The 18,879-nt window shown below is 47.3% G+C and overlaps 1 protein-coding gene across 16 annotated transcripts in view; it reads left to right on the forward strand.

Moving 5' to 3' along the window:
* The window catches only part of ANK1 (ankyrin 1), a 332,523-nt gene that overhangs the window by 232,092 nt on the left and 81,552 nt on the right, over window positions 1-18,879 (forward strand). For 11 of the 16 annotated variants that reach the window (XM_029603731.1, XM_029603732.1, XM_029603719.1 and 8 more), the window contains 7 exons: window positions 2,481-2,709; window positions 3,711-3,836; window positions 5,293-5,412; window positions 5,997-6,081; window positions 11,453-11,527; window positions 16,573-16,704; window positions 17,484-17,630. In XM_029603731.1, the coding sequence (XP_029459591.1) occupies window positions 2,481-2,709; window positions 3,711-3,836; window positions 5,293-5,412; window positions 5,997-6,081; window positions 11,453-11,527; window positions 16,573-16,704; window positions 17,484-17,630 (914 nt within the window). Of the gene's footprint in view, window positions 1-2,480; window positions 2,710-3,710; window positions 3,837-5,292; window positions 5,413-5,996; window positions 6,082-11,452; window positions 11,528-16,572; window positions 16,709-17,483; window positions 17,631-18,879 lie in introns of all 16 variants that reach the window. The other 5 variants (XM_029603733.1, XM_029603734.1, XM_029603720.1 and 2 more) reach the window with 4 other exon arrangements.

The following is an 18,879-nucleotide window of genomic DNA, read 5'->3' on the forward strand; positions in this document are numbered from 1 at the left end:
CCCCTGCATCTTAACCATCGCCTCTCAAAAGCCAGGCCACTAGACAAAAGCGAGCAGCCTGGTCAAGAAAATATGGGTCCCTGGAGGAGAAACCCCTCCAGATGACCCAATCAAATCAGTCCGTCTACAGTCAAATTGATCAAATCTGTGAATCATGGACAGGGTGGCCACTCAGGCGCCACCAAGAAAGACCACTTCTCCCTGATGCTTTTCTATGCGATGTAATACTTTTCCCACGAGAGACCAGGGAGGAAAGACATAGAGTAGCACTCCTTTCAGCCAAGGAAGTATCAGCATATCGACCCCCTCAGCCCCGTGCTCTCGCCTCCAACTAAAAACAAGGCGCTTTGACATTCCAACAAGACACCATTAGGTCTACATGGGGAGGTCCCCGCCATTTGGCAAATAATCCCATACCTTGGCACCTGTCACTGCAACAAATGCTGAATCTGCTCCTGCAACTTCAGAATGGAGATGTCCACCTTGTCGACTAGGGTGTCAAACCAAACCCCCAGATACTCCAGGGACTGCGTCGGTAACAGGCGACTCTTTGCTACATACACCACCCAATCGAACGATTTTAGTATTTCTAGAACCCTTTGAACCGCCTGGCGACAAAGGGCCTCTGACTTCGCTCTGATAAGCCAGTCATCCAGATGCACCAAAATCCCCTCCTTCCGGAGTGCCACCGCCACCACCACCATCACTTTGGTGAAGATGCGTGGCACTGTGGCTAACCGGAAAGGAAGGGCCTGAAACTGAAAATGCTGTCCAAGAATCATGAATCGCATAAAACACTGCGAGGTTTGATAAATGGGAATGTGCAGATAAGCCTCCGTCAAATCCAGGGACGCCAGAAACTCCCCTTTGCAAACTGCCGCCACCATTGACCTGAGGGTTTTCCTTCTGAAATGTGGGACTTTGAGTGCAGCATTCACCTTCTTCAGATCTAAAATCGGGTGAAAGGTCCCCTCCTTCTTTGGGACCACAAAATAAATGGAATACCATCCCCTGCGAAGCTCTTCGTGGGGAACCGGAACCACGGCCCTTAGGAGATGCAGACGGTTTAACGTATCTCGAACCGCTACACGTTTCTCTAATGAACCACACGGGGAGATTAGGAACAAATCATGGATGGGATGAGCAAATTCTAAAACGTAACCGTCCCTTACCACACTGAGAACCCACTGATCCTGGGTGATACTGGCCCACTCCTCATAAAACATCACCAGGCAACCTCCTATAGTGGGAATGACAGAGTGGACCAGCCTCGCCTCATTGCGGGGATTTAATACTGGAAGTACCCCCTCCTGTGGCTCCTCGGAAGGGCCTTTGAGCCCCCCAAAAGGATTGGTCTCCAGATGATAAGAGGACTGCCTTTGGGGCCCGGAAACAGATCTTGATGGCCACGACCTGCTATCAAGCTGAAAACATGAATATGTCTGAAAAAACCACTTGCCTTAGGCTTATCCTCCGGTAACCTGAGAACTTTATTGTCCCCAAGAGACTGCATCAATTGTTCAAGGTCCTCCACAAATAAAAGAGGACCTTTAAAGGGTAGCGAGCCTACATGCACCTTGGAGAAAACGTTTGCCTTGCTAAGAGAGGAGGAAGGGTTGCCACTCAGCCAGAAATAAAAACTGCTGTACTGTTTCATTTTTTTTTTGTCTAAACTTCCTTAATGAAAAGTCCCATAACTGAGACAGAGCCTACAGCAAAACAAAAAAGATATAGGCTGACTCAGATAAAAAAAGGTATCTATAGCCTGCAGCCGTCCAAGCAGCCTCGTGAAGAGGAGGGATCTGGACCACCAGATTTACACCCCACAGGCACATGTGTAGGGCGAACACAAGGGGCACCAACCCCTGGCCCTCCCGCCTCAACTGGACAGGGAGAAACCCTCAGGATTCAGAAAACATAATAAACCCCCAGGAGGAAGGCTCAAAAGGAAAAAATAAAATTGTCTCAGTTGCAGAACTGCAGTTATGCACACATCTACCATCTGCTGGAGACAGAGAAATACTGAGGAACTGCAGGTGGCACATGTGGTTAAGTAGCAGTGTCAGTAAAACTTTCTCTGTCTCCATCTGCTGGATGGGAGGCACAACCCAGGAGTCTGGACTCATCCGGGTAAGTACAGGGAAAGAGCAGGTGCAAATTTGTGCGGGTACTTTTTTTGAGAGAGCAATAATCCAACAGCCCTTTTTCAGCATGAAAAACAGAGTTTTACCCTTGGATATACCTTTGATCATCACTTGGATAGGTTCTTGCAGATAAAGGTACCTTTGGAGTTGCACCAACACCCAGTTTTATTTGTCCACGTATGTATAGCATATGCATTGCTCATGAATACAATATATTCATGGCCCCTGCTCTCCCATGATTTCATGGCTGCAGAAATGGATAAATAGTGTATGCGTTGTGTACAGAGATGTTGAGAGAATCGATGGAAGTCCCCAATGGATTCTCGTGTCTTCTAGATTTTGGCTGGCAGATTGTCCCAGGACGGCGGAGGCTGTGAACTTTGCCACATTGCTATACAAAGAACTGACAGCAGTGCCATACATGGCAAAGTTTGTGGTATTTGCCAAGATGAATGAAACCCGGGAGGGTCGGCTGCGGTGCTACTGTTTGACTGATGACAAAGTAGACAAGACTCTAGAGCAGCATGAGAACTTCAGTGAGGTGGCCAGGAGCCGGGACATAGAGGTACAGACTAAACACTTTAACCCTTCACCTACCACATTGCATATAGACTACATATACATAACTCACTAAGGTATCACACTGCAACCTCTTCTATACAGATTTGCTCAGATAATCTAAGAAAGTATACTAATGCTATACTCCTATACAGATGGGGAAATATGCACAGACAACCTATTAATGTATGTATCGCACTGCAGCTTCTTCTATAGAGACGGGGGATATTTACCGATAACTAATTTACTATGTAACACCTTAGTACTACCCCTAACAACACTCAGGGTTAACCTTATGGAGGGTCCTGCAAGCACTGCTCAAATCCACCTCTACCTGTACACACTGGCAATATCTTGTCCACCAACTAGGCTCTTGCTTGGACAAGTACCCTGCCTGCAGGCTAGGAACATCGAGACCCCACACAACCCAAGGGTCGCACAGTTCCTATAAATGCACCTTCAGATCAAATACAAAAATTGCTGGGATCATCAATCAGTCACAGGGAAAGAGGAAATTTAAAAATGTATTAACAAACACTGGGAACAGTGAACAGAAACAAAATGTAATTTGTAAACGGCCAACAGTTAAAATAATAGTTACCACTATCTAGACATGTTTCACTATACTTTTCAGTGCCTGAGAAGATTCAGGTCAGACTATCCTCACAAGGATGGGTAGGGCTGGGACAGGGCCTTAGCACAGATCTGGTTCCTCTGCATTCACAGCCAAGACTAGTGAGTTCTGGACTAGTCTCTACCAGAGCTGATATTGTTTAACCAATGATAGCTCAAGGCATTGGCTTCCTGACCAGCAGCAATACGTAATGTTGCAACATTACACCTTTTTGTGGAGACTGGGGAAGTATGCGGTTGAAGCCTCACTTTGGAGTTTATGGCAGGTTAACCTATTTAGTCCTAGCTATAGGAAACTGTAGAGTACAACAGGATTTAGGATATCACCTGCCTGTTAGTTCAGAGATTGCAGCTGTGCTGGTATTTGTCCTCTAGGTGCTGGAAGGGATGCCATTGTACACAGAGCTATCTGGGAACCTTGTGCCTCTGAAAAAAGCAACACAACAGCGCAGCTTCACCTTCCAGGCCTTCCGGGAGAACCGCCTCGCCATGCCCGTGAAGGTAAAAGTAATATTTGTCCTGTGCATGGCAGTATCTGACATCCACCCTGCAGTAAGAGAGTGTACGGCTGTGTCTGACCACTCTGCAATAAGAGAGTTTGTGGCAATGGCTGCCCACCCTGCAGCAAGAAAGCGTGCAGCAGTGTCTGCTCCCTCTGCAGTAAGAGAGCCTGAAGCAGTATCTGGTCTCCGCTTGCAATAAGAGACTGTGTGGCAGTGTCTGGTCTCCGCACTGCAGTAAAGAGAGCATGCAGTACCGTCTGGTCTCTGCAGTGCAATAAGAGAGTGTGTGGCATTTTCTGGTCCCTGCACTGCAGTAAGAGAGCACATGGTTCTGTCTGGCCTCCACACTGCACTAAGAGAGCATGTGGCACAGTCTGGCTTCCGCACTGCAGTAAGAGAGTATGTGACACTGTCTGGCCTCTGCACTGCAGTAAAGAGAGCACGCAGTACTGTCTGGTCTCTGCAGTGCAATAAGAGAGTGTGTGGCATTTTCTGGTCCCTGCACTGCAGTGAGAGAGCACATGGTTCTGTCTGGCCTCCACACTACACTAAGAGAGCATGTGGTTCAGTCTGGCTTCCACACTGCAGTAAGAGAGTATGTGACACTGTCTGGCCTCCGCACTGCACTAAGAGAGCATGTGGTTCAGTCTGGCTTCCGCACTGCAGTAAGAGAGTATGTGACACTGTCTGGCCTCCGCACTGCACTAAGAGAGCATGTGGTTCAGTCTGGCTTCCGCACTGCAGTAAGAGAGTATGTGACACTGTCTGGCCTCCGCACTGCACTAAGAGAGCATGTGGTTCAGTCTGGCTTCCGCACTGCAGTAAGAGAGTATGTGACACTGTCTGGCCTCTGCACTGCAGTAAAGAGAGCACGCAGTACTGTCTGGTCTCTACAGTGCAATAAGAGAGTGTGTGGCATTTTCTGGTCCCTGCACTGCAGTAAGAGAGCACATGGTTCTGTCTGGCCTCCACACTGCACTAAGAGAGCATGTGGCACAGTCTGGCTTCCGCACTGCAGTAAGAGAGTATGTGACACTGTCTGGCCTCCGCACTGCAGTAAAGAGAGCATGCAGTACTATCCAGTCTCTGCAGTGCAATAAGAGAGTGAGTGGCATTTTCTGGCCTCCACATTGCGGTAGGCAAACGCAGCACTGTTTGGCCTCTGCTGCAGTAAGCAAGCATGTGGCACTGTCTGGCCTCTGCACTAAAAGAGTGTGTGGCAATGTCTGGCTTCCACACTACAGTAAGAGAATGCATGACATTGTTTGGCCTCTGTATTCAGTTGTTTCTTCTGTGTGCGCTGAAGTACCTTAGCTTTGAATAGCCCCAGGAAAAACACGGTAGCGAAAGAGAAAATAAATCTCTCTGTTCAGGAGATGTGTAATGCTGGTTGTGTTCTCTGGTTCTGGTGCTTGAATCCTGTTTTGGGTTATTTTCATCTCCTTTATTTTCAGGTGAGAGACAGCAGCAGAGAAGCATGTGGGTCCCTCTCTTTCCTACGAAAGGCCATGAAATATGAAGATACCCAGCACCTTCTGTGCCACCTAAACATCAGCATGCCGCAGTGCACCAAGGTACCCTGCTGCCCTTCCACCCTCCCTTAGGTTTAGAAGCGATTAAAACTGCTCCTTTTTACTTTGTAATTGCCTGTGATTCTCTCTGCTCCCTCCAGATTTCTCTTGATTTTAATGTGAAGGGGGGACTGCTTTAAATGTCCTAACTGCATCTTTTCTTGCATTGCCTCCAGTTACGATTTTTCAGCTTCCCGTCAGAAGAGCAACTACAGATGATAACACTCACGGTCACCCGCCAGTTGCACAGCTGTACCATGATGCAGCATGCGTGGCACTCTCACCCGCACCGCAGCGCCGCAGATCACGCGGCATTCACGCAGGACCACAGTGATCAGGCTCCAGTTCACATAGCAGTGGTGAGGGCCACTGCACACTGAGCCCGGATGGACTGCAGGTCTCTGGCCCCTGCTTCCCCCATCCCCATGAGTGCAGGTGCTGATCTGCTCCCTTTGCCTCTTCCCCTCCCCTCAAAAAACAAAAAAGCATCTGGGCTCTATGTGCTTTAGCATCCCTCCCTCGGACTTTTTTCCTGCTCACCAAGAGAAGAGACAAATGATGCAAATGATGTGTTTTTGTCTCCACAGGGGATCAGCACTGAAGAGAGGAGGAGGACTCTTACCCCGCTGGCCTTGAGGGAAAAATACAGTATGCTTAGTGAAACTACTCCTGGTATATGAACAGAGCTCATTAACGCCTGACAGTCCTTGAGCAGTTATAGGACAGCAGCTTGCACAGAAAGGCTGATGGGGAGGGGGGGGGGGGGCAGCAGTGGTAGAGACCTGACTTGCATGGAGCATCACATGTTCAGCCCTCGGTCTGCCATTTTGTTTCGTTTTGTGGACTGGGATCTGGCCCCATTTACCTTCATTTGCAGTTACCCATCCTTTTGACAAAGTTCCTCATGAGAGGCTTCTAGGAAAAGTAAAAAGTCATGGGATAGGTAGCGATGTCCTTTCGTGGATTGCAAACTGGCTAAAAGACAGGAAACAGAGAGTAGGATTAAATGGACAATTTTCTCAGTGGAAGGGAATGGGCAGAGGAGTGCCTCAGGGATCTGTATTGGGACCCTTACTTTTCAATATATTTATAAATGATCTGGAAAGAAATACGACAAGTGAGATAATCAAATTTGCAGATGCCACAAAATTGTTCAGAGTAGTTAAATCACAAGCAGATTGTGATAAATTACAGGAAGACCTTGTGAGACTGGAAAATTGGGCATCCAAATGGCAGATGAAATTTAATGTGGATAAGTGCAAGGTGATGCATATAGGGAAAAATAACCCATGCTATAGTTACACAATGTTAGGTTCCTTATTAGGTGCTACAACCCAAGAAAGATCTAGGCGTAATAGTGGATAACACATTGAAATCATCAGTTCAGTGTGCTGCGGCAGTCAAAAAAGCAAACAGAATGTTGGGAATTATTAGAAAGGGAATGGTGAATAAAACGGAAAATGTCATAATGCCTCTGTATCGCTCCATGGTGAGACCGCACCTTGAATACTGTGTACAATTCTGGTCGCCGCATCTCAAAAAAGATAAAATTGCGATGGAGAAGGTACAGAGAAGGGCTACCAAAATGATAAGGGGAATGGAACAGCTCCCCTATGAGGAAAGACTAAAGAGGTTAGGACTTTTCAGCTTGGAGAAGAGACGACTGAGGGGGGATATGATAGAGGAGGTGTTTAAAATTATGAGCGGTCTAGAACGGGTAGATGTGAATTGGTTATTTACTCTTTCGGATAGTAGAAAGACTAGGGGGCACTCCATGAAGTTAGCATGGGGCACATTTAAAACTAATCGGAGAAAGTTCTTTTTTACTCAACACACAATTAAACTCTGGAATTTGTTGCCAGAGGATGTGGTTAGTGCAGTTAGTATAGCTGTGTTTAAAAACGGATTGGATAAGTTCTTGGAGGAGAAGTCCATTACCTGCTATTAAGTTCACTTAGAGAATAGCCACTGCCATTAGCAATGGTAACATGGAATAGACTTAGTTTTTGGGTACTTGCCAGGTTCTTATGGCCTGGATTGGCCACTGTTGGAAACAGGATGCTGGGCTTGATGGACTCTTGTCTGACCCAGTATGGCATTTTCTTATGTTCTTATGTTCTTATGTTTTACCTGTAGTCTGGGCTGTTGGCCATGCACCAGTGCTCTCTAAATCTGACCACTAGGTGTCGCCTTCCCCCTTCCCTCTACCTCTGCAGTATCAGCAGCTTCCGTTGACCCAGAGCTCTTCCTTACCACCTGCCTGGAGGGTTTGCTGTTTTTTTAATTGATTCTTGATATGTAGGCAAGCAGAAAGAGTAATGCATCAGTTTGCACCGCTGATACCTGTCTGCTGCTAGCACTATCCATAGTGCAAGGTATACTACTGCTCCCCGAGCTTCCAGATACCAGCAGGCTTGAAGCACAGAGTTGGGTTAATCGACCCGTTGCCCTTCCCAAGAGTTTGGCATGACACACATAGCGAATATAAAACTCAAAAGGGGCTAACTTTCCTAAAAGGCAGTCTCCGGTATCATATATTGTGGTGTTCACCACTGAAAAGGCTGTTTGAATCACTTGAATATAATCATGTACCTTTTATAGAGTTGTATCAAATTGTTTTAAATGTTTCTTTCTTTAAAAATTACTCTCCCTTTAACCGATGACTGGGAAACAGGTAAATAAAATACCCAAGCCACTTATCTTGTGAATATGTTTGAAATACTTCTAAGAGTAGTGAGCGCTGGTCATGCTGCTAGCTTTATTTGCAGATTCCCATGCTGCTCCCACTGTGAATACTGCCCTGACACTTGACATCATTTCCACGGATCCCATCTGCTTCAGGGGCCAGGGATATATGATATTACCGGAGACTGTCATTTAAGCAAGTTAAGCCCCTTTTGAGTTTTTATATTCGCTGTTTGCTTAGGGGCTAGTTTTTTTTTTTCTAGTCTGAATGGCACACATAGCTACAGAGCAGGCAGCCTTATCTTTAGGGACCTTCACGTCCAGCTTTTAGTGCATTTTTCCTGGGAATTTATCAGAGTTTATTATAACAAACAAAAAATGGGAGAAAACCATGGGGGAAAAATGAATCATTCCTTTGCACTGATTTTCTCCCAGTTTTGTTCGTTATAACAAAATGGGGAAAAATACAATAAAAGCTGAAAACAAAGGACCCTACTTATCTTCCAGTTCCTGCCCAATTTTATGGTTCCAGAATAAAATGCATATCTGATGCAGAGACACCCCCCCCCCTCCCAAGTGCCTTAAATTTGCTGAGAATGGGAATGTGTGTATTTATTTATTTATTTAAAAAGTATTTATATACCGTTTTTTAAAAAAGAAATTTTATCAAAAACGGTTCACAGATTTAAAACCAAAAATAAAATAATCAAAATAAAATGGAATTTTTAAACTTTACATTAAAATTGGTAATAACTAGACAGAATGCTAGTATATAAGGTTATTAAAAATATAAAAAGTTTGGAACCATGGGCTTATTGTTTTGGGGGAAAAGGGGAAAAAGGGGGGGAAGGGGAACGGGAGGAGGAAGGGGAAGTGGGAGAAATAGAGCGTAAAAATTATATGAGATAAAGGGAAGAAGGGAGAAGGGTATGATAGTTGGAAACGTGTGAATGAGCAGGTATGTTGTAGTTATGTGTAGTATAAATGGGATTGTAATGGGTGTAACTATGTTTAAGAGGGTAATTTCGGTATTGATGATTAAGTAGCTCGAAGCAGGAAGACAGACTGTAAAATATTGTCTATGCTGGATTATTTTGTAAATTTGCTAGCAGGAAAGTATGTGATATAGAGGGGGGATTATGTTTGTTTTGTTTATGCCTCAAATTAAATAGCTTTTGGTCTGCTATTCTGGATAGTGTGGATAAAATTATGCAAATCACAGTTATACACACATCTAAAGTTTACTACTTTGAAAATGCAGACTGATCCCGTTCTTTTTGCAAAAGTTAAAAAAAAAAAAAAAAAAAAGAATGTCTCATATCCTTTTCCTGGCTCTTCAATCTGCTTGTCTGTCTGTGGCCATTTTCCTGCAGTGCTCTGGGATCCACACAGGTGCTGTGCTGGGAGAAGCAATAGACTGAGGCTGAGGGCAGAATGCACATGGCCATGTGCCCCAAAAGAGCAGAGGGGGGCTGTGACATACAAAGGCAGCAGGGCACCCCTTTGCGATCCACGCAAAGATGTGGTCTAGCAGACTGGCCACATGAGGCCACCGTGGCAGATTACAACAGAGGCTGGGTGGCCCGGCCTGATACGCGTGGCTCCATCGACTGACAGAGGAGCAAAGTCTTTTCGGAGATGGACTAGAGCCGCATTGGGATGTCACAGCCAGTTCCCATGGCGCCAGCATGGGGAGGGAGGGACACAGCCACATCAGAGCTGAAGACGAGATATGAGAAGAAGGCGAAAGGCCCACAGAGCTCGCCTGGAAAGAGGAGAAGGACAGTGTGCTGCTGGTGACCAGCAAAGTAGAGAGACTTTGCTGGTGACTTTGCAGCAAAGTAGAGAGAGGATGCCGGATTGCAGTTGTACAACCCCTGGGAATACAGCTGTTCTACTTGTTTTGTCAGATTTGTTTCTGCTGGATTACTAACATCAGAGAAACCTCTCTCCTCCTGCCTTTCATTTCAGCGCAACTGTTACAAGCTGTCAGGCCATTACCGAGCAGATATTCTGAGCCGTGGGGATCCTCTTTGGAAGTTTTGTAAACGAAATGAATTTAGAGGCATTTTGAACATTTCACCCCCTCCTCACTCCCCATCTATGGCTAAAAGTTGCACAGGCTATGCACATACTTTTATCCATGGCGAAAAGTGGGGAGATAAAAGTACATGCAGGGATTTCATTTTGAAATCCTCGTGCATCCTTTAACTTTTGGACTTTGCATCTGCTTCCAAACTGGTATCAAAGTACCTGGGTGTAGTAATACTCACATTCTCTGCCATCCTCTGAATGTCAAAGGGAGACTCTGCAGAAATACTGAAAATTGCCATCTTAGTGCGACAGTTGAATCGGGCACCTATTTGTACTGGTAATATGATTTTTCATTGGAATGATTAGTCTGGGTTGACCCTGGTGACTCAGGTCTTCCGCCACCTGCATCAGATAGAGCTGGAGATGCTGCAGAGGTAGCACTCATAGCTCCTGGGAGAGGGGGAAGGAGTCTCACTCACAGTGTAATGGCGACACCTAGTGGCCAGATTCCGGGCCCTTGATTCCAGAGAGGAGCCCGGTGCACGATCCCTGGCCAAACGGCTGTCACTGCAATGATGGGTCTATAGAACAGAAGAAAAAATTGCCGAGTACTTGAAAATGAAGGCTCATGGCTGCCAGATCCCAGCTCCTGGCTCTGATTGAGCCTCACGTACAAAGGACCAGGAGGAAGCTTCCAGGTCAAAAAAAAGAACGAGTTTCTTCCTGGATGTGCTTGCTAATGCATTAAGAGTTCAGTATTTACTCAGTTGTGGTTTGCTGCAGTGGTGTAATATGATTTATCTGACTGAAAGTGTATGTTACATTTTACCTGTTTCAGTAGGGGGTGTTGGCTATTCAGTACACAGAATTCTAAGAAAGCTATGCTAGTTTACATGAAAGCAAAAACCATTTAAGTATTCAGTGGGTAGTTTAAAAAAAATGAAATCATTAAGATGCCCCATTTCATTCTGATTGGTATTTTACTCCAGAGAAATTAGCGTTCAAAGTGTTTGAGAGCTCCTGTTTAGTCACTCTGACCATTATGCATGTAATTAAATTGGAGAATAATGCTGCGCTGACTCTTACCAGAGCCTCACTCAGATCACAGACATCACGCTCATGCATATATGAAGGAGTACAATACATCCAGTCAAAGAGGGAATGGGTGGGAGATGTAACAAAACAGGGAACGATCATTATTGCAAAAAGTGTAAGAACATAAAATAAATTTTATATATATATATATATATATATATATCAGGACTAAAAAAAATAGAAGGTAAGAGCAAAGAACAGATGTTGATCACTCCCTTTCCATCCCTAGGATTTTTGGCTGGCACGGATCGGGCAGATATGAAGATGGCTGTTATATCTGAGCACCTGGGACTGAGCTGGGCAGGTGAGTGCTAGGCATCTGAACATTGTGGATCAGTACATAAATGCTTATAGCTGATATCTTTATCCTTTACAATCCCCCCAGCATTGTATTTCCACTGTACTATTATGTTCAGAAGGATTTGCAGCTGTTCATTGCTACAGCATTATCATTGATCAGTAAAAGTATATGTTGTTATACTTGGGTATCATCAGTTCAGGGTAAATTTCAGTCTGTTTCCTGCTTCTAGCCCTGTTGCAGCCACAAAATATGCTTAGTTTCTGAGGAAACAGAAAATGAACCTGATATACAACATTACAGAATTCAATTGTATAATAGTGTTCTCCCAGGACAGCAGGATGTTAGTCCTAACAGATGGGTGACATCATCAGATGGAGCCCGGCACTGAAAACATTTGTCAAAGTTTCTAGAAACTTTAACTGGCACACTGAGCATGCCCAGCATGCCACTATCCCCGCAGCCACGCGGGGTCCCCCTTCAGTCTCTTTTTTTCCGCGGTGCATTTGCCTCGTGGACTTTGGAGCTCTTCAGTTTCTTTCTTAAAAGGAAGAAAGTGTTATTTTTCACTGGTTCTTTCTTGCTCTGGGGTCCCCCTTTGCGAGTCAGTTCCTTCGGCGTTGGTAAGTCATTTTTTTTCGCATTGTTGCAGTCGGTTCCTGAGTGTCTTCCCTTCGGTGGCCGCCAGCTTTTTTCGATGGCGACTGGCTTCCAGAACTGCCCCCAGTGTCCGCGGACTATGTCCATCATGGACCCGCATGACATTTGCATCCTCTGCCTGGGGCCTTCCCACGATGTTCGTCGGTGCCCCAGTTGTGCCCAGATGACACCCAAGGGCCGGCACTCCCGTCTGGATAAGATGGAGCACCTGTTTGGTCCTCGACAGTCGGCTCCATCGACTCCAATTCCTGGGACGTCGGGCCAGGGTGATCGTGGTGAACCCGGGCCATCACTTTCGGTGTCCCGCTGCAAAGAAAAGAGGGCGGGGGATCACCCCTTGCCCGCGTCGGGCCAGTCCAAGACCTTGGGGCCAGAGAAGGATGGGGCCAAGCACCGACATCGGCACCGACGGTCATCACATACGGTGCCAGCACTGATACCGGAGGGGCACCAGCCTCGGCTGAACCACCTTCGAAGTGGCCCCGGGGCAAAGAGGCCCCATTCTCCTCCAGACCCGGGAGCCCAGAGCGTTCCCCACCGATTCCGGTGCCTGGTACTGAGCCTCCGTGGATCTCGGTGGAGGCTCTGGTTATGACCCGTCCTCCTTCTCCTCCCTCATCAGCACTCACTACGCCTGAATTTCAGGAGGAGTTGGACCGCGTGGTGCAGCAGGCGGTGCTCTGTGCCCTCCGGGGCCTCGAGCAATGACCGGCGCCGGCCCCCATACTGTTGCCGGAGCCAGCATCCTCAATTCTGGTGCCCCTGCTGGAGCGGCTGGATGTCCTGCTTGGAGTCCCGCTGATGCAGCTGGTGCCTGGGGGTCCTTTGGGGCCCCATCTGCCACCGGTTCCCCCCTTCGATGCCATCTCGATTCTGGGATCCGAGGAGGAGGAGGAATCAGCTTCGCGCCTGCCACCAAGGGCAGTGCCGTTTCTACCTGATCCCGTTCCTGGGCCTTCAGGTGCTCTGGAGCCAACGGGTCTGCCGAGGCCCTCGATGTCCCTGGTGCCCTCAATGCCTGTGCGGCCTCCGGCACCTAGGCTGTCTGACAGACTATAGGTGCCGGTGCCTCGGGGCCCAGGAATTAACCTCCCTCCCTGACCTCATGGTGTCGTGAGTGAGGAGGAGACTCCTTACAACCCTTGGGGGCGATGATTCCTCCGAGTTTTCCTTGGAGGCCTCGGGTGACCTCCTGTCCAAGCCTTCACCTCCAGACGAGAGGCGCCATTCGCCCCCAGAGGATTTGGTCTTCGCCAGCTTACAGAAGAGGATGCCCGCCATAAAATGTTGGAAATCTTCCAATTCGTTGATGTACCAAAGTAGGTGGTGGCTGCCCCGGTGCATGAGGTCCTCCTTGAACTCCTCCATCGGCTATGGGAGCACCCAGGCTCCGTCGCCCCAGTCATCCGGAAGATGGAAGCTATTTATTTAGTGCAGCAAGCCCCAGGATTCCAAAAGAGCCAGCTCCCGCACCAGTCGGTCGTAGTGGAGTCGGCTCTGAAAAAGACTAAGCGATCCCGCACTCAGTCTTCTGCCCTTCCCTTCCCCCCCCCCGTGAAAAGACCACAGGACACTGGATGCCCTGGGCCGCAGAGTCTTCCAGGGGGTGATGCTCATTGCTTGTATAGCAGCGTATCAATTGTACATGAATCAGTACAACCACAACCTCTGGAAGCAGGTCCACGAGCTTGCTGAAGGTCTCCTGCAACAGCTCCAGGAAGGGTTGGAATCCATAGTGCAGAAGGGCTTTGAGGCTGGCAAGCACGAAGTTCGGGTGGCCTATGATGTCTTTGAGACAGCAGCAAGAGTGTCTGCGGCCGGTATTAGTGCCCGGCACTGGGCCTGGCTTAAGGCCTCCGACCTCCGCCCTGAAGTCCAGGAGAAGCCGGCCGACCTACCTTGCACTCACTGCCTGGATGCTGAAAGGCTAGTGTTGCAGTCCCTCGACCTTTCGGAGAATGTGTCACAGGTCCTGGTAGCTTCAAGGAAGCCTTCCACACGGAGGTCCTACCAACTGAAGTGGAGGAGGTTCTCGGTCTGGTGTGCGGAGCAAAGTCTTGACCCTTTCACCTGTCCCACACCAAAGCTCCTGGACTATCTCTGGCGTCTCTCAGAGGTGGGGTTGCAGACTACTTCGATCCGAGTTCATCTGAGTGCCATCAGCGCCTACCACTGAGGAATGGGTGACACTCCAATCTCGGTGCAGCCATTAGTAGGGCGCTTTAAGCTGAGGCTTGCTACAGTTGAAGCCTCCACTACATCCTCCTATTGTGGCCTGGGACCTCAACGTGGTGTTAGCGCAGCCCATGTGCTCCTGCAAGCTTAAACACCTCACCTGGAAGGTTATCTTCCTGGTGGCGATTACTTCTGCCCGCAGGGTCAGTGAGCTGCAGGTCCTGGTGACCTATCCACCTTATACAAGATTCTTCCACGACAGGGTGATGTTAACACACTCACCCTAAGTTCCTGCCTAAGGTGGTGACTGACTTCCATCTGAATCGTCTATTATGCTACCCACCTTCTTTCTGAGGCCACACTCCACCAGGGTGAGCGGGCTCTGCAGTGTGCTCTGGTGTTTTACCTGGAGCACACTGAAGCCCACAGGCAGTCCATGCAACTCTTTGTCTCCTTTGAAAAAAATAGGCTTGGGATTGCGGTGGGCAAGCAGACCCTGTCCAATTGGTTGGCGGACTGTATTGCTTTCTGCTATGAGCAAGCGGGCCTTCCGCTCAGAGGCTGAGTAAAGGCGCACTCAGTGAGAATCATGGCGGCATCCGTAGCCCACTTCCATGTGGTCCCTATTGCTGAGATATGCAAGGCAGCGATGTGGAGTTCCCTCCACACATTCGCAGCCCACTACTTTCTAGACAAGGATGTCAACAGGACAGTGCCTTCGGCCAGTCTGTCCTTCATAACCTGTTCCAAGTGTGAGAACCCAACTCTCCCTTCCTAGGGCCCAATGTGTGGTTCATGTTGCCTCTCATAGTTGCACCCCTGTTGTTGTGGCTGTTGCATGTATTGGGTATCTGTTGGCCCTATATGTTCAGGGGGTAGCCTGCAGCTTGGTATTCACCCATCTGTCAGGACTACCATCTTGCTTGTCCTAGAAGAAAGCAGAGTTGCTTACCTGTATCAGGTGTTCTCCCAGGACAGCAGGATGGTAGCCCTCACGAAACCCACCTGCCACCCCGCAGAGTTGGGTTTGTCTGCAGTTTGTTATTTTATTTGTTGCTTGTCTTTTTTCACTTTGATACGAGATTGAAGGGGGACCTCGCATGGCTGCGGGGATAGTGGCATGCTGGGCATGCTCAGTGTGCCAGTCAAAGTTTCTAGAAACTTTGACAAAAGTTTTCCGTGCCGGGCTCCATCTGATGATGTCATCCATCTGTGAGGACTAACATCCTGCTTGTCCTGGGAGAACACCTGTTACAGGTAAGCAACTCTGCTTTCCCTCTCCTGGAGGCACACATAACCAAGTTGGGTTTTCAGGATTTCCATAATGAATACGCATGAGATAGATTTACATACCGAGTCTCCAATGTATGCAAATCCCTCTCATACATATTCATTGTGGCAATCCGGAAAACTCGACTGCATAGGTGTGCCTCCAGGAGAGGGTTGGGAAACACTGATATATTAGTTCCCCAAATTCTGGAAGTATGCACTTTTGGATAGTCCTGTACACATTTTTCTACTGTCTAAGGAATATGTGGTGTGCATATAAGTGAAACCAGCCATACCATGCACACAAGACTCCATTAACTTCCTTTTCAGTCTCTTACATTAAGGGCCTGATTTTACTAAGGCTTTTTCCCCATTCTGTGTCTCTGGGGAAAAATGTTTAGTAAATGAAGCCCTGAGGAGCTATTTTGAGTAGCTCACATAATTGGAAAGTGTGTGGGTTCTTTTACCGTGTGTACTTTGTAGCTAATTTTCAAAGAAATGGGTAATTTTCCTGTGAAAATTAGCTAGTGTAAAGTATGCACACTGTAACTGCACGCACATTTTGCTCCTCCTGTATGTGCAGGTAGTAGTGGGGGAGTGTAAAATAGTGCACATACTTTTGAAAATGCCAGGTATGTGCACTGTTTTACTCTCCTTGGGAGCTATGGGTGTGCATATATATATAAACAAAGCTCCTCAAAGTCGTGCAAAAACCAGCACTTGGGTAGACTGGCGCTAAGTGCCAGCATCTGATGCCCTCAACAGAAATCAAATCTGAAAAGTCTGCAGGCTGAAGGAATGAAAAAGTGAAGGTTTCCTGCATATATCCAGCATTTCTCTTATGATTTTCCTTTCCTGGTTACCCAATACTTGTAGAAGTGAGTCAGAGCAAGCCTTGGTCTAGGCTGCTGTTTATCTGATCGCTGCTGTGTGTTGTATTTTAAAAGAGTTGGCTCGGGAGCTGCAGTTTGGGGTGGATGATATTAACAAGATCCGAGTGGAGAATCCCAACTCACTTCTAGAGCAAAGTGCTGCACTGCTGAACCTATGGGTCACCCGCGAGGGCAAGAAAGCAAAGAGTAGGTACAGTACTATCTACATAGAAAATGAGAGGCACATATACTCACACACACAGAGTCAGAATTATCTGCATAGGTAGTGCGAGAAACACACAGCCTGCATTGTCTACATAGAAAGGCACTCTCACCCCCTACAGAGACAGTATTATTGTGCTCTAATGTAGATACACACACAGTGCTCTAATGAAGATACACACACAGTGCTGTAATGTAGATGCACACACAGTGCTCTAATGTAGATACACACACAGTGCTGTAATGTAGATACACACACAGTGCTCTAATGTAGATACACACACAGTGCTCTAATGAAGATACACACACAGTGCTGTAATGTAGATACACACACAGTGCTCTAATGAAGATACACACACAGTGCTGTAATGTAGATACACACACAGTGCTGTAATGTAGATACACACACAGTGCTCTAATGTAGATGCATACACAGTGCTCTAATGTAGATACACACACACAGTCAACATTAGTGTGGCCAGAGCAGGTACTGATCTAGCTAGACATGTTCGTATGCTTTGAAATGAAGATGATAAACTCTCCTTTCCTCTGAGTAGTCCCTGAGGATGGGTAGCAGTGGGCACTGGGGTGTGTTCCCAGCACATGACTTGTTTCCTCTCTCTGCTGAGGCTGGAGGTGGTCCGGGGCGGGTACATGGTTGCCCGATGTTATTAGGAATGGCAGGAGCAGGATACTACTAGATTTTATGGTGTTTCCCATTAACTCTTAGTGTGGGGCTTGCCTCTCTCTCTTCCTCCCAATAGTGGAGAATTTATACACAGCTTTGCGGAACATCGACAGGAATGAGATCGTGACTATGCTGGAGAGTTCAGGACGTCAGAGCCGCAACCTGACGGGAGACCGGTACTACGCGGAGCGAGATTACTCCCTGTCCCCATCCCAGATGAATGGTAAGCCTCTGCTTTGTTTTGCCTGCACAAGGACCAGAATTCCCTACTCTCCGTCTCACACCTACACAGGGCCAGCAGTCTATTTCCATCTAGATTGTGTTTAAAGATCGGGTGGGTATGCAGATAAAAGTATGCAAGCACTTTAAGTTGCCCCCATTTGACAACATAAAAAACATGCATTGACACTGCATGCACATTTTTTAAACTTTCGTATGCATGCACAGTTTTCTCTCTCAACTATGTTATGCCTCTGGGACCTTTACTGCTTCTAAAACTATGCACATACTTTTAGCCAGCTGAAAATTCAGTTAGATGGAGTCAGCCATTCTTCTCAGGCAACCCTTGCTTTTATCCTTGTAATTGCCGGCTAAGGCTTTGAAAATGTACCCTTTAGATACTGCTTTTCTTCCGTGAACATTGAGTGGTCGCACAATCTGAACTCGAATTAAGGTTCCCCTTATTAAGGCGCAGATGAAACCCCCACTACTGCACAGTGTCCCAAGGGCTCATTAGCCGTCTCAGCTTCTCCCCACTCCCGCCATTGTGGGACGTAGACAGATGCCCACGGCCTCCTCTCCATCTCCGATTTACACCTGGAAGATGTTCCCTGCTGTTTTAATTCCAGAATGCCACGTTCCTGCTCAGCTGCTGCCCCTGTCGGCAGAGGGAGGGGGCCCTGGGCACTGGTGGAGCTTTCCTGGCTGCTGGCAGAGGACTCCCGGGGCACAGCCGAAGGTGCCTTTAGAAGGCATTGCAAAGGTGCTAGAGACGAGGTGCAAGTTGGGGAAACTGGAAGGATGTGTAGGGTGAAAGCAAAGAAGACCCCTGTGGAGGGAGATCCGTGGAGAGTTTTAAAAATTGCAGAGCACTGGAAGAAGAAACCATGTCACATATCTGTTCTAGCAATTTATAAAACCAAAACGTGGAATATTGGCATTAGCTAATTAATAGCAAATTCCTGCTCAGCAAACCGGAGAATTTCCAACTCACACATCCATTTAAAAAAAAATCTAGGTTTTTTAAATCTCATTATCTTCCATTCCATCTTCTTAATGGGGAACACTGGGCAGCAGATCAGTGGCAGAAAAGTGCCCCTGACCTCTGTGCTACCCTGACCTCAGGTAACAGAATCCACCTCTGCATGGACTAATGCTTTAATCATTTCTGCTTCTATTATAATCTCATCATCAGAGCACGTGATGAATGCATATATGAATCCTATATGCAACATAGGCAGTGGTTAGCTAGC

The sequence above is a fragment of the Rhinatrema bivittatum genome, chromosome 5 (assembly GCF_901001135.1).
Source record: "Rhinatrema bivittatum chromosome 5, aRhiBiv1.1, whole genome shotgun sequence".
Taxonomy (NCBI): Eukaryota; Metazoa; Chordata; class Amphibia; order Gymnophiona; family Rhinatrematidae; genus Rhinatrema; species Rhinatrema bivittatum.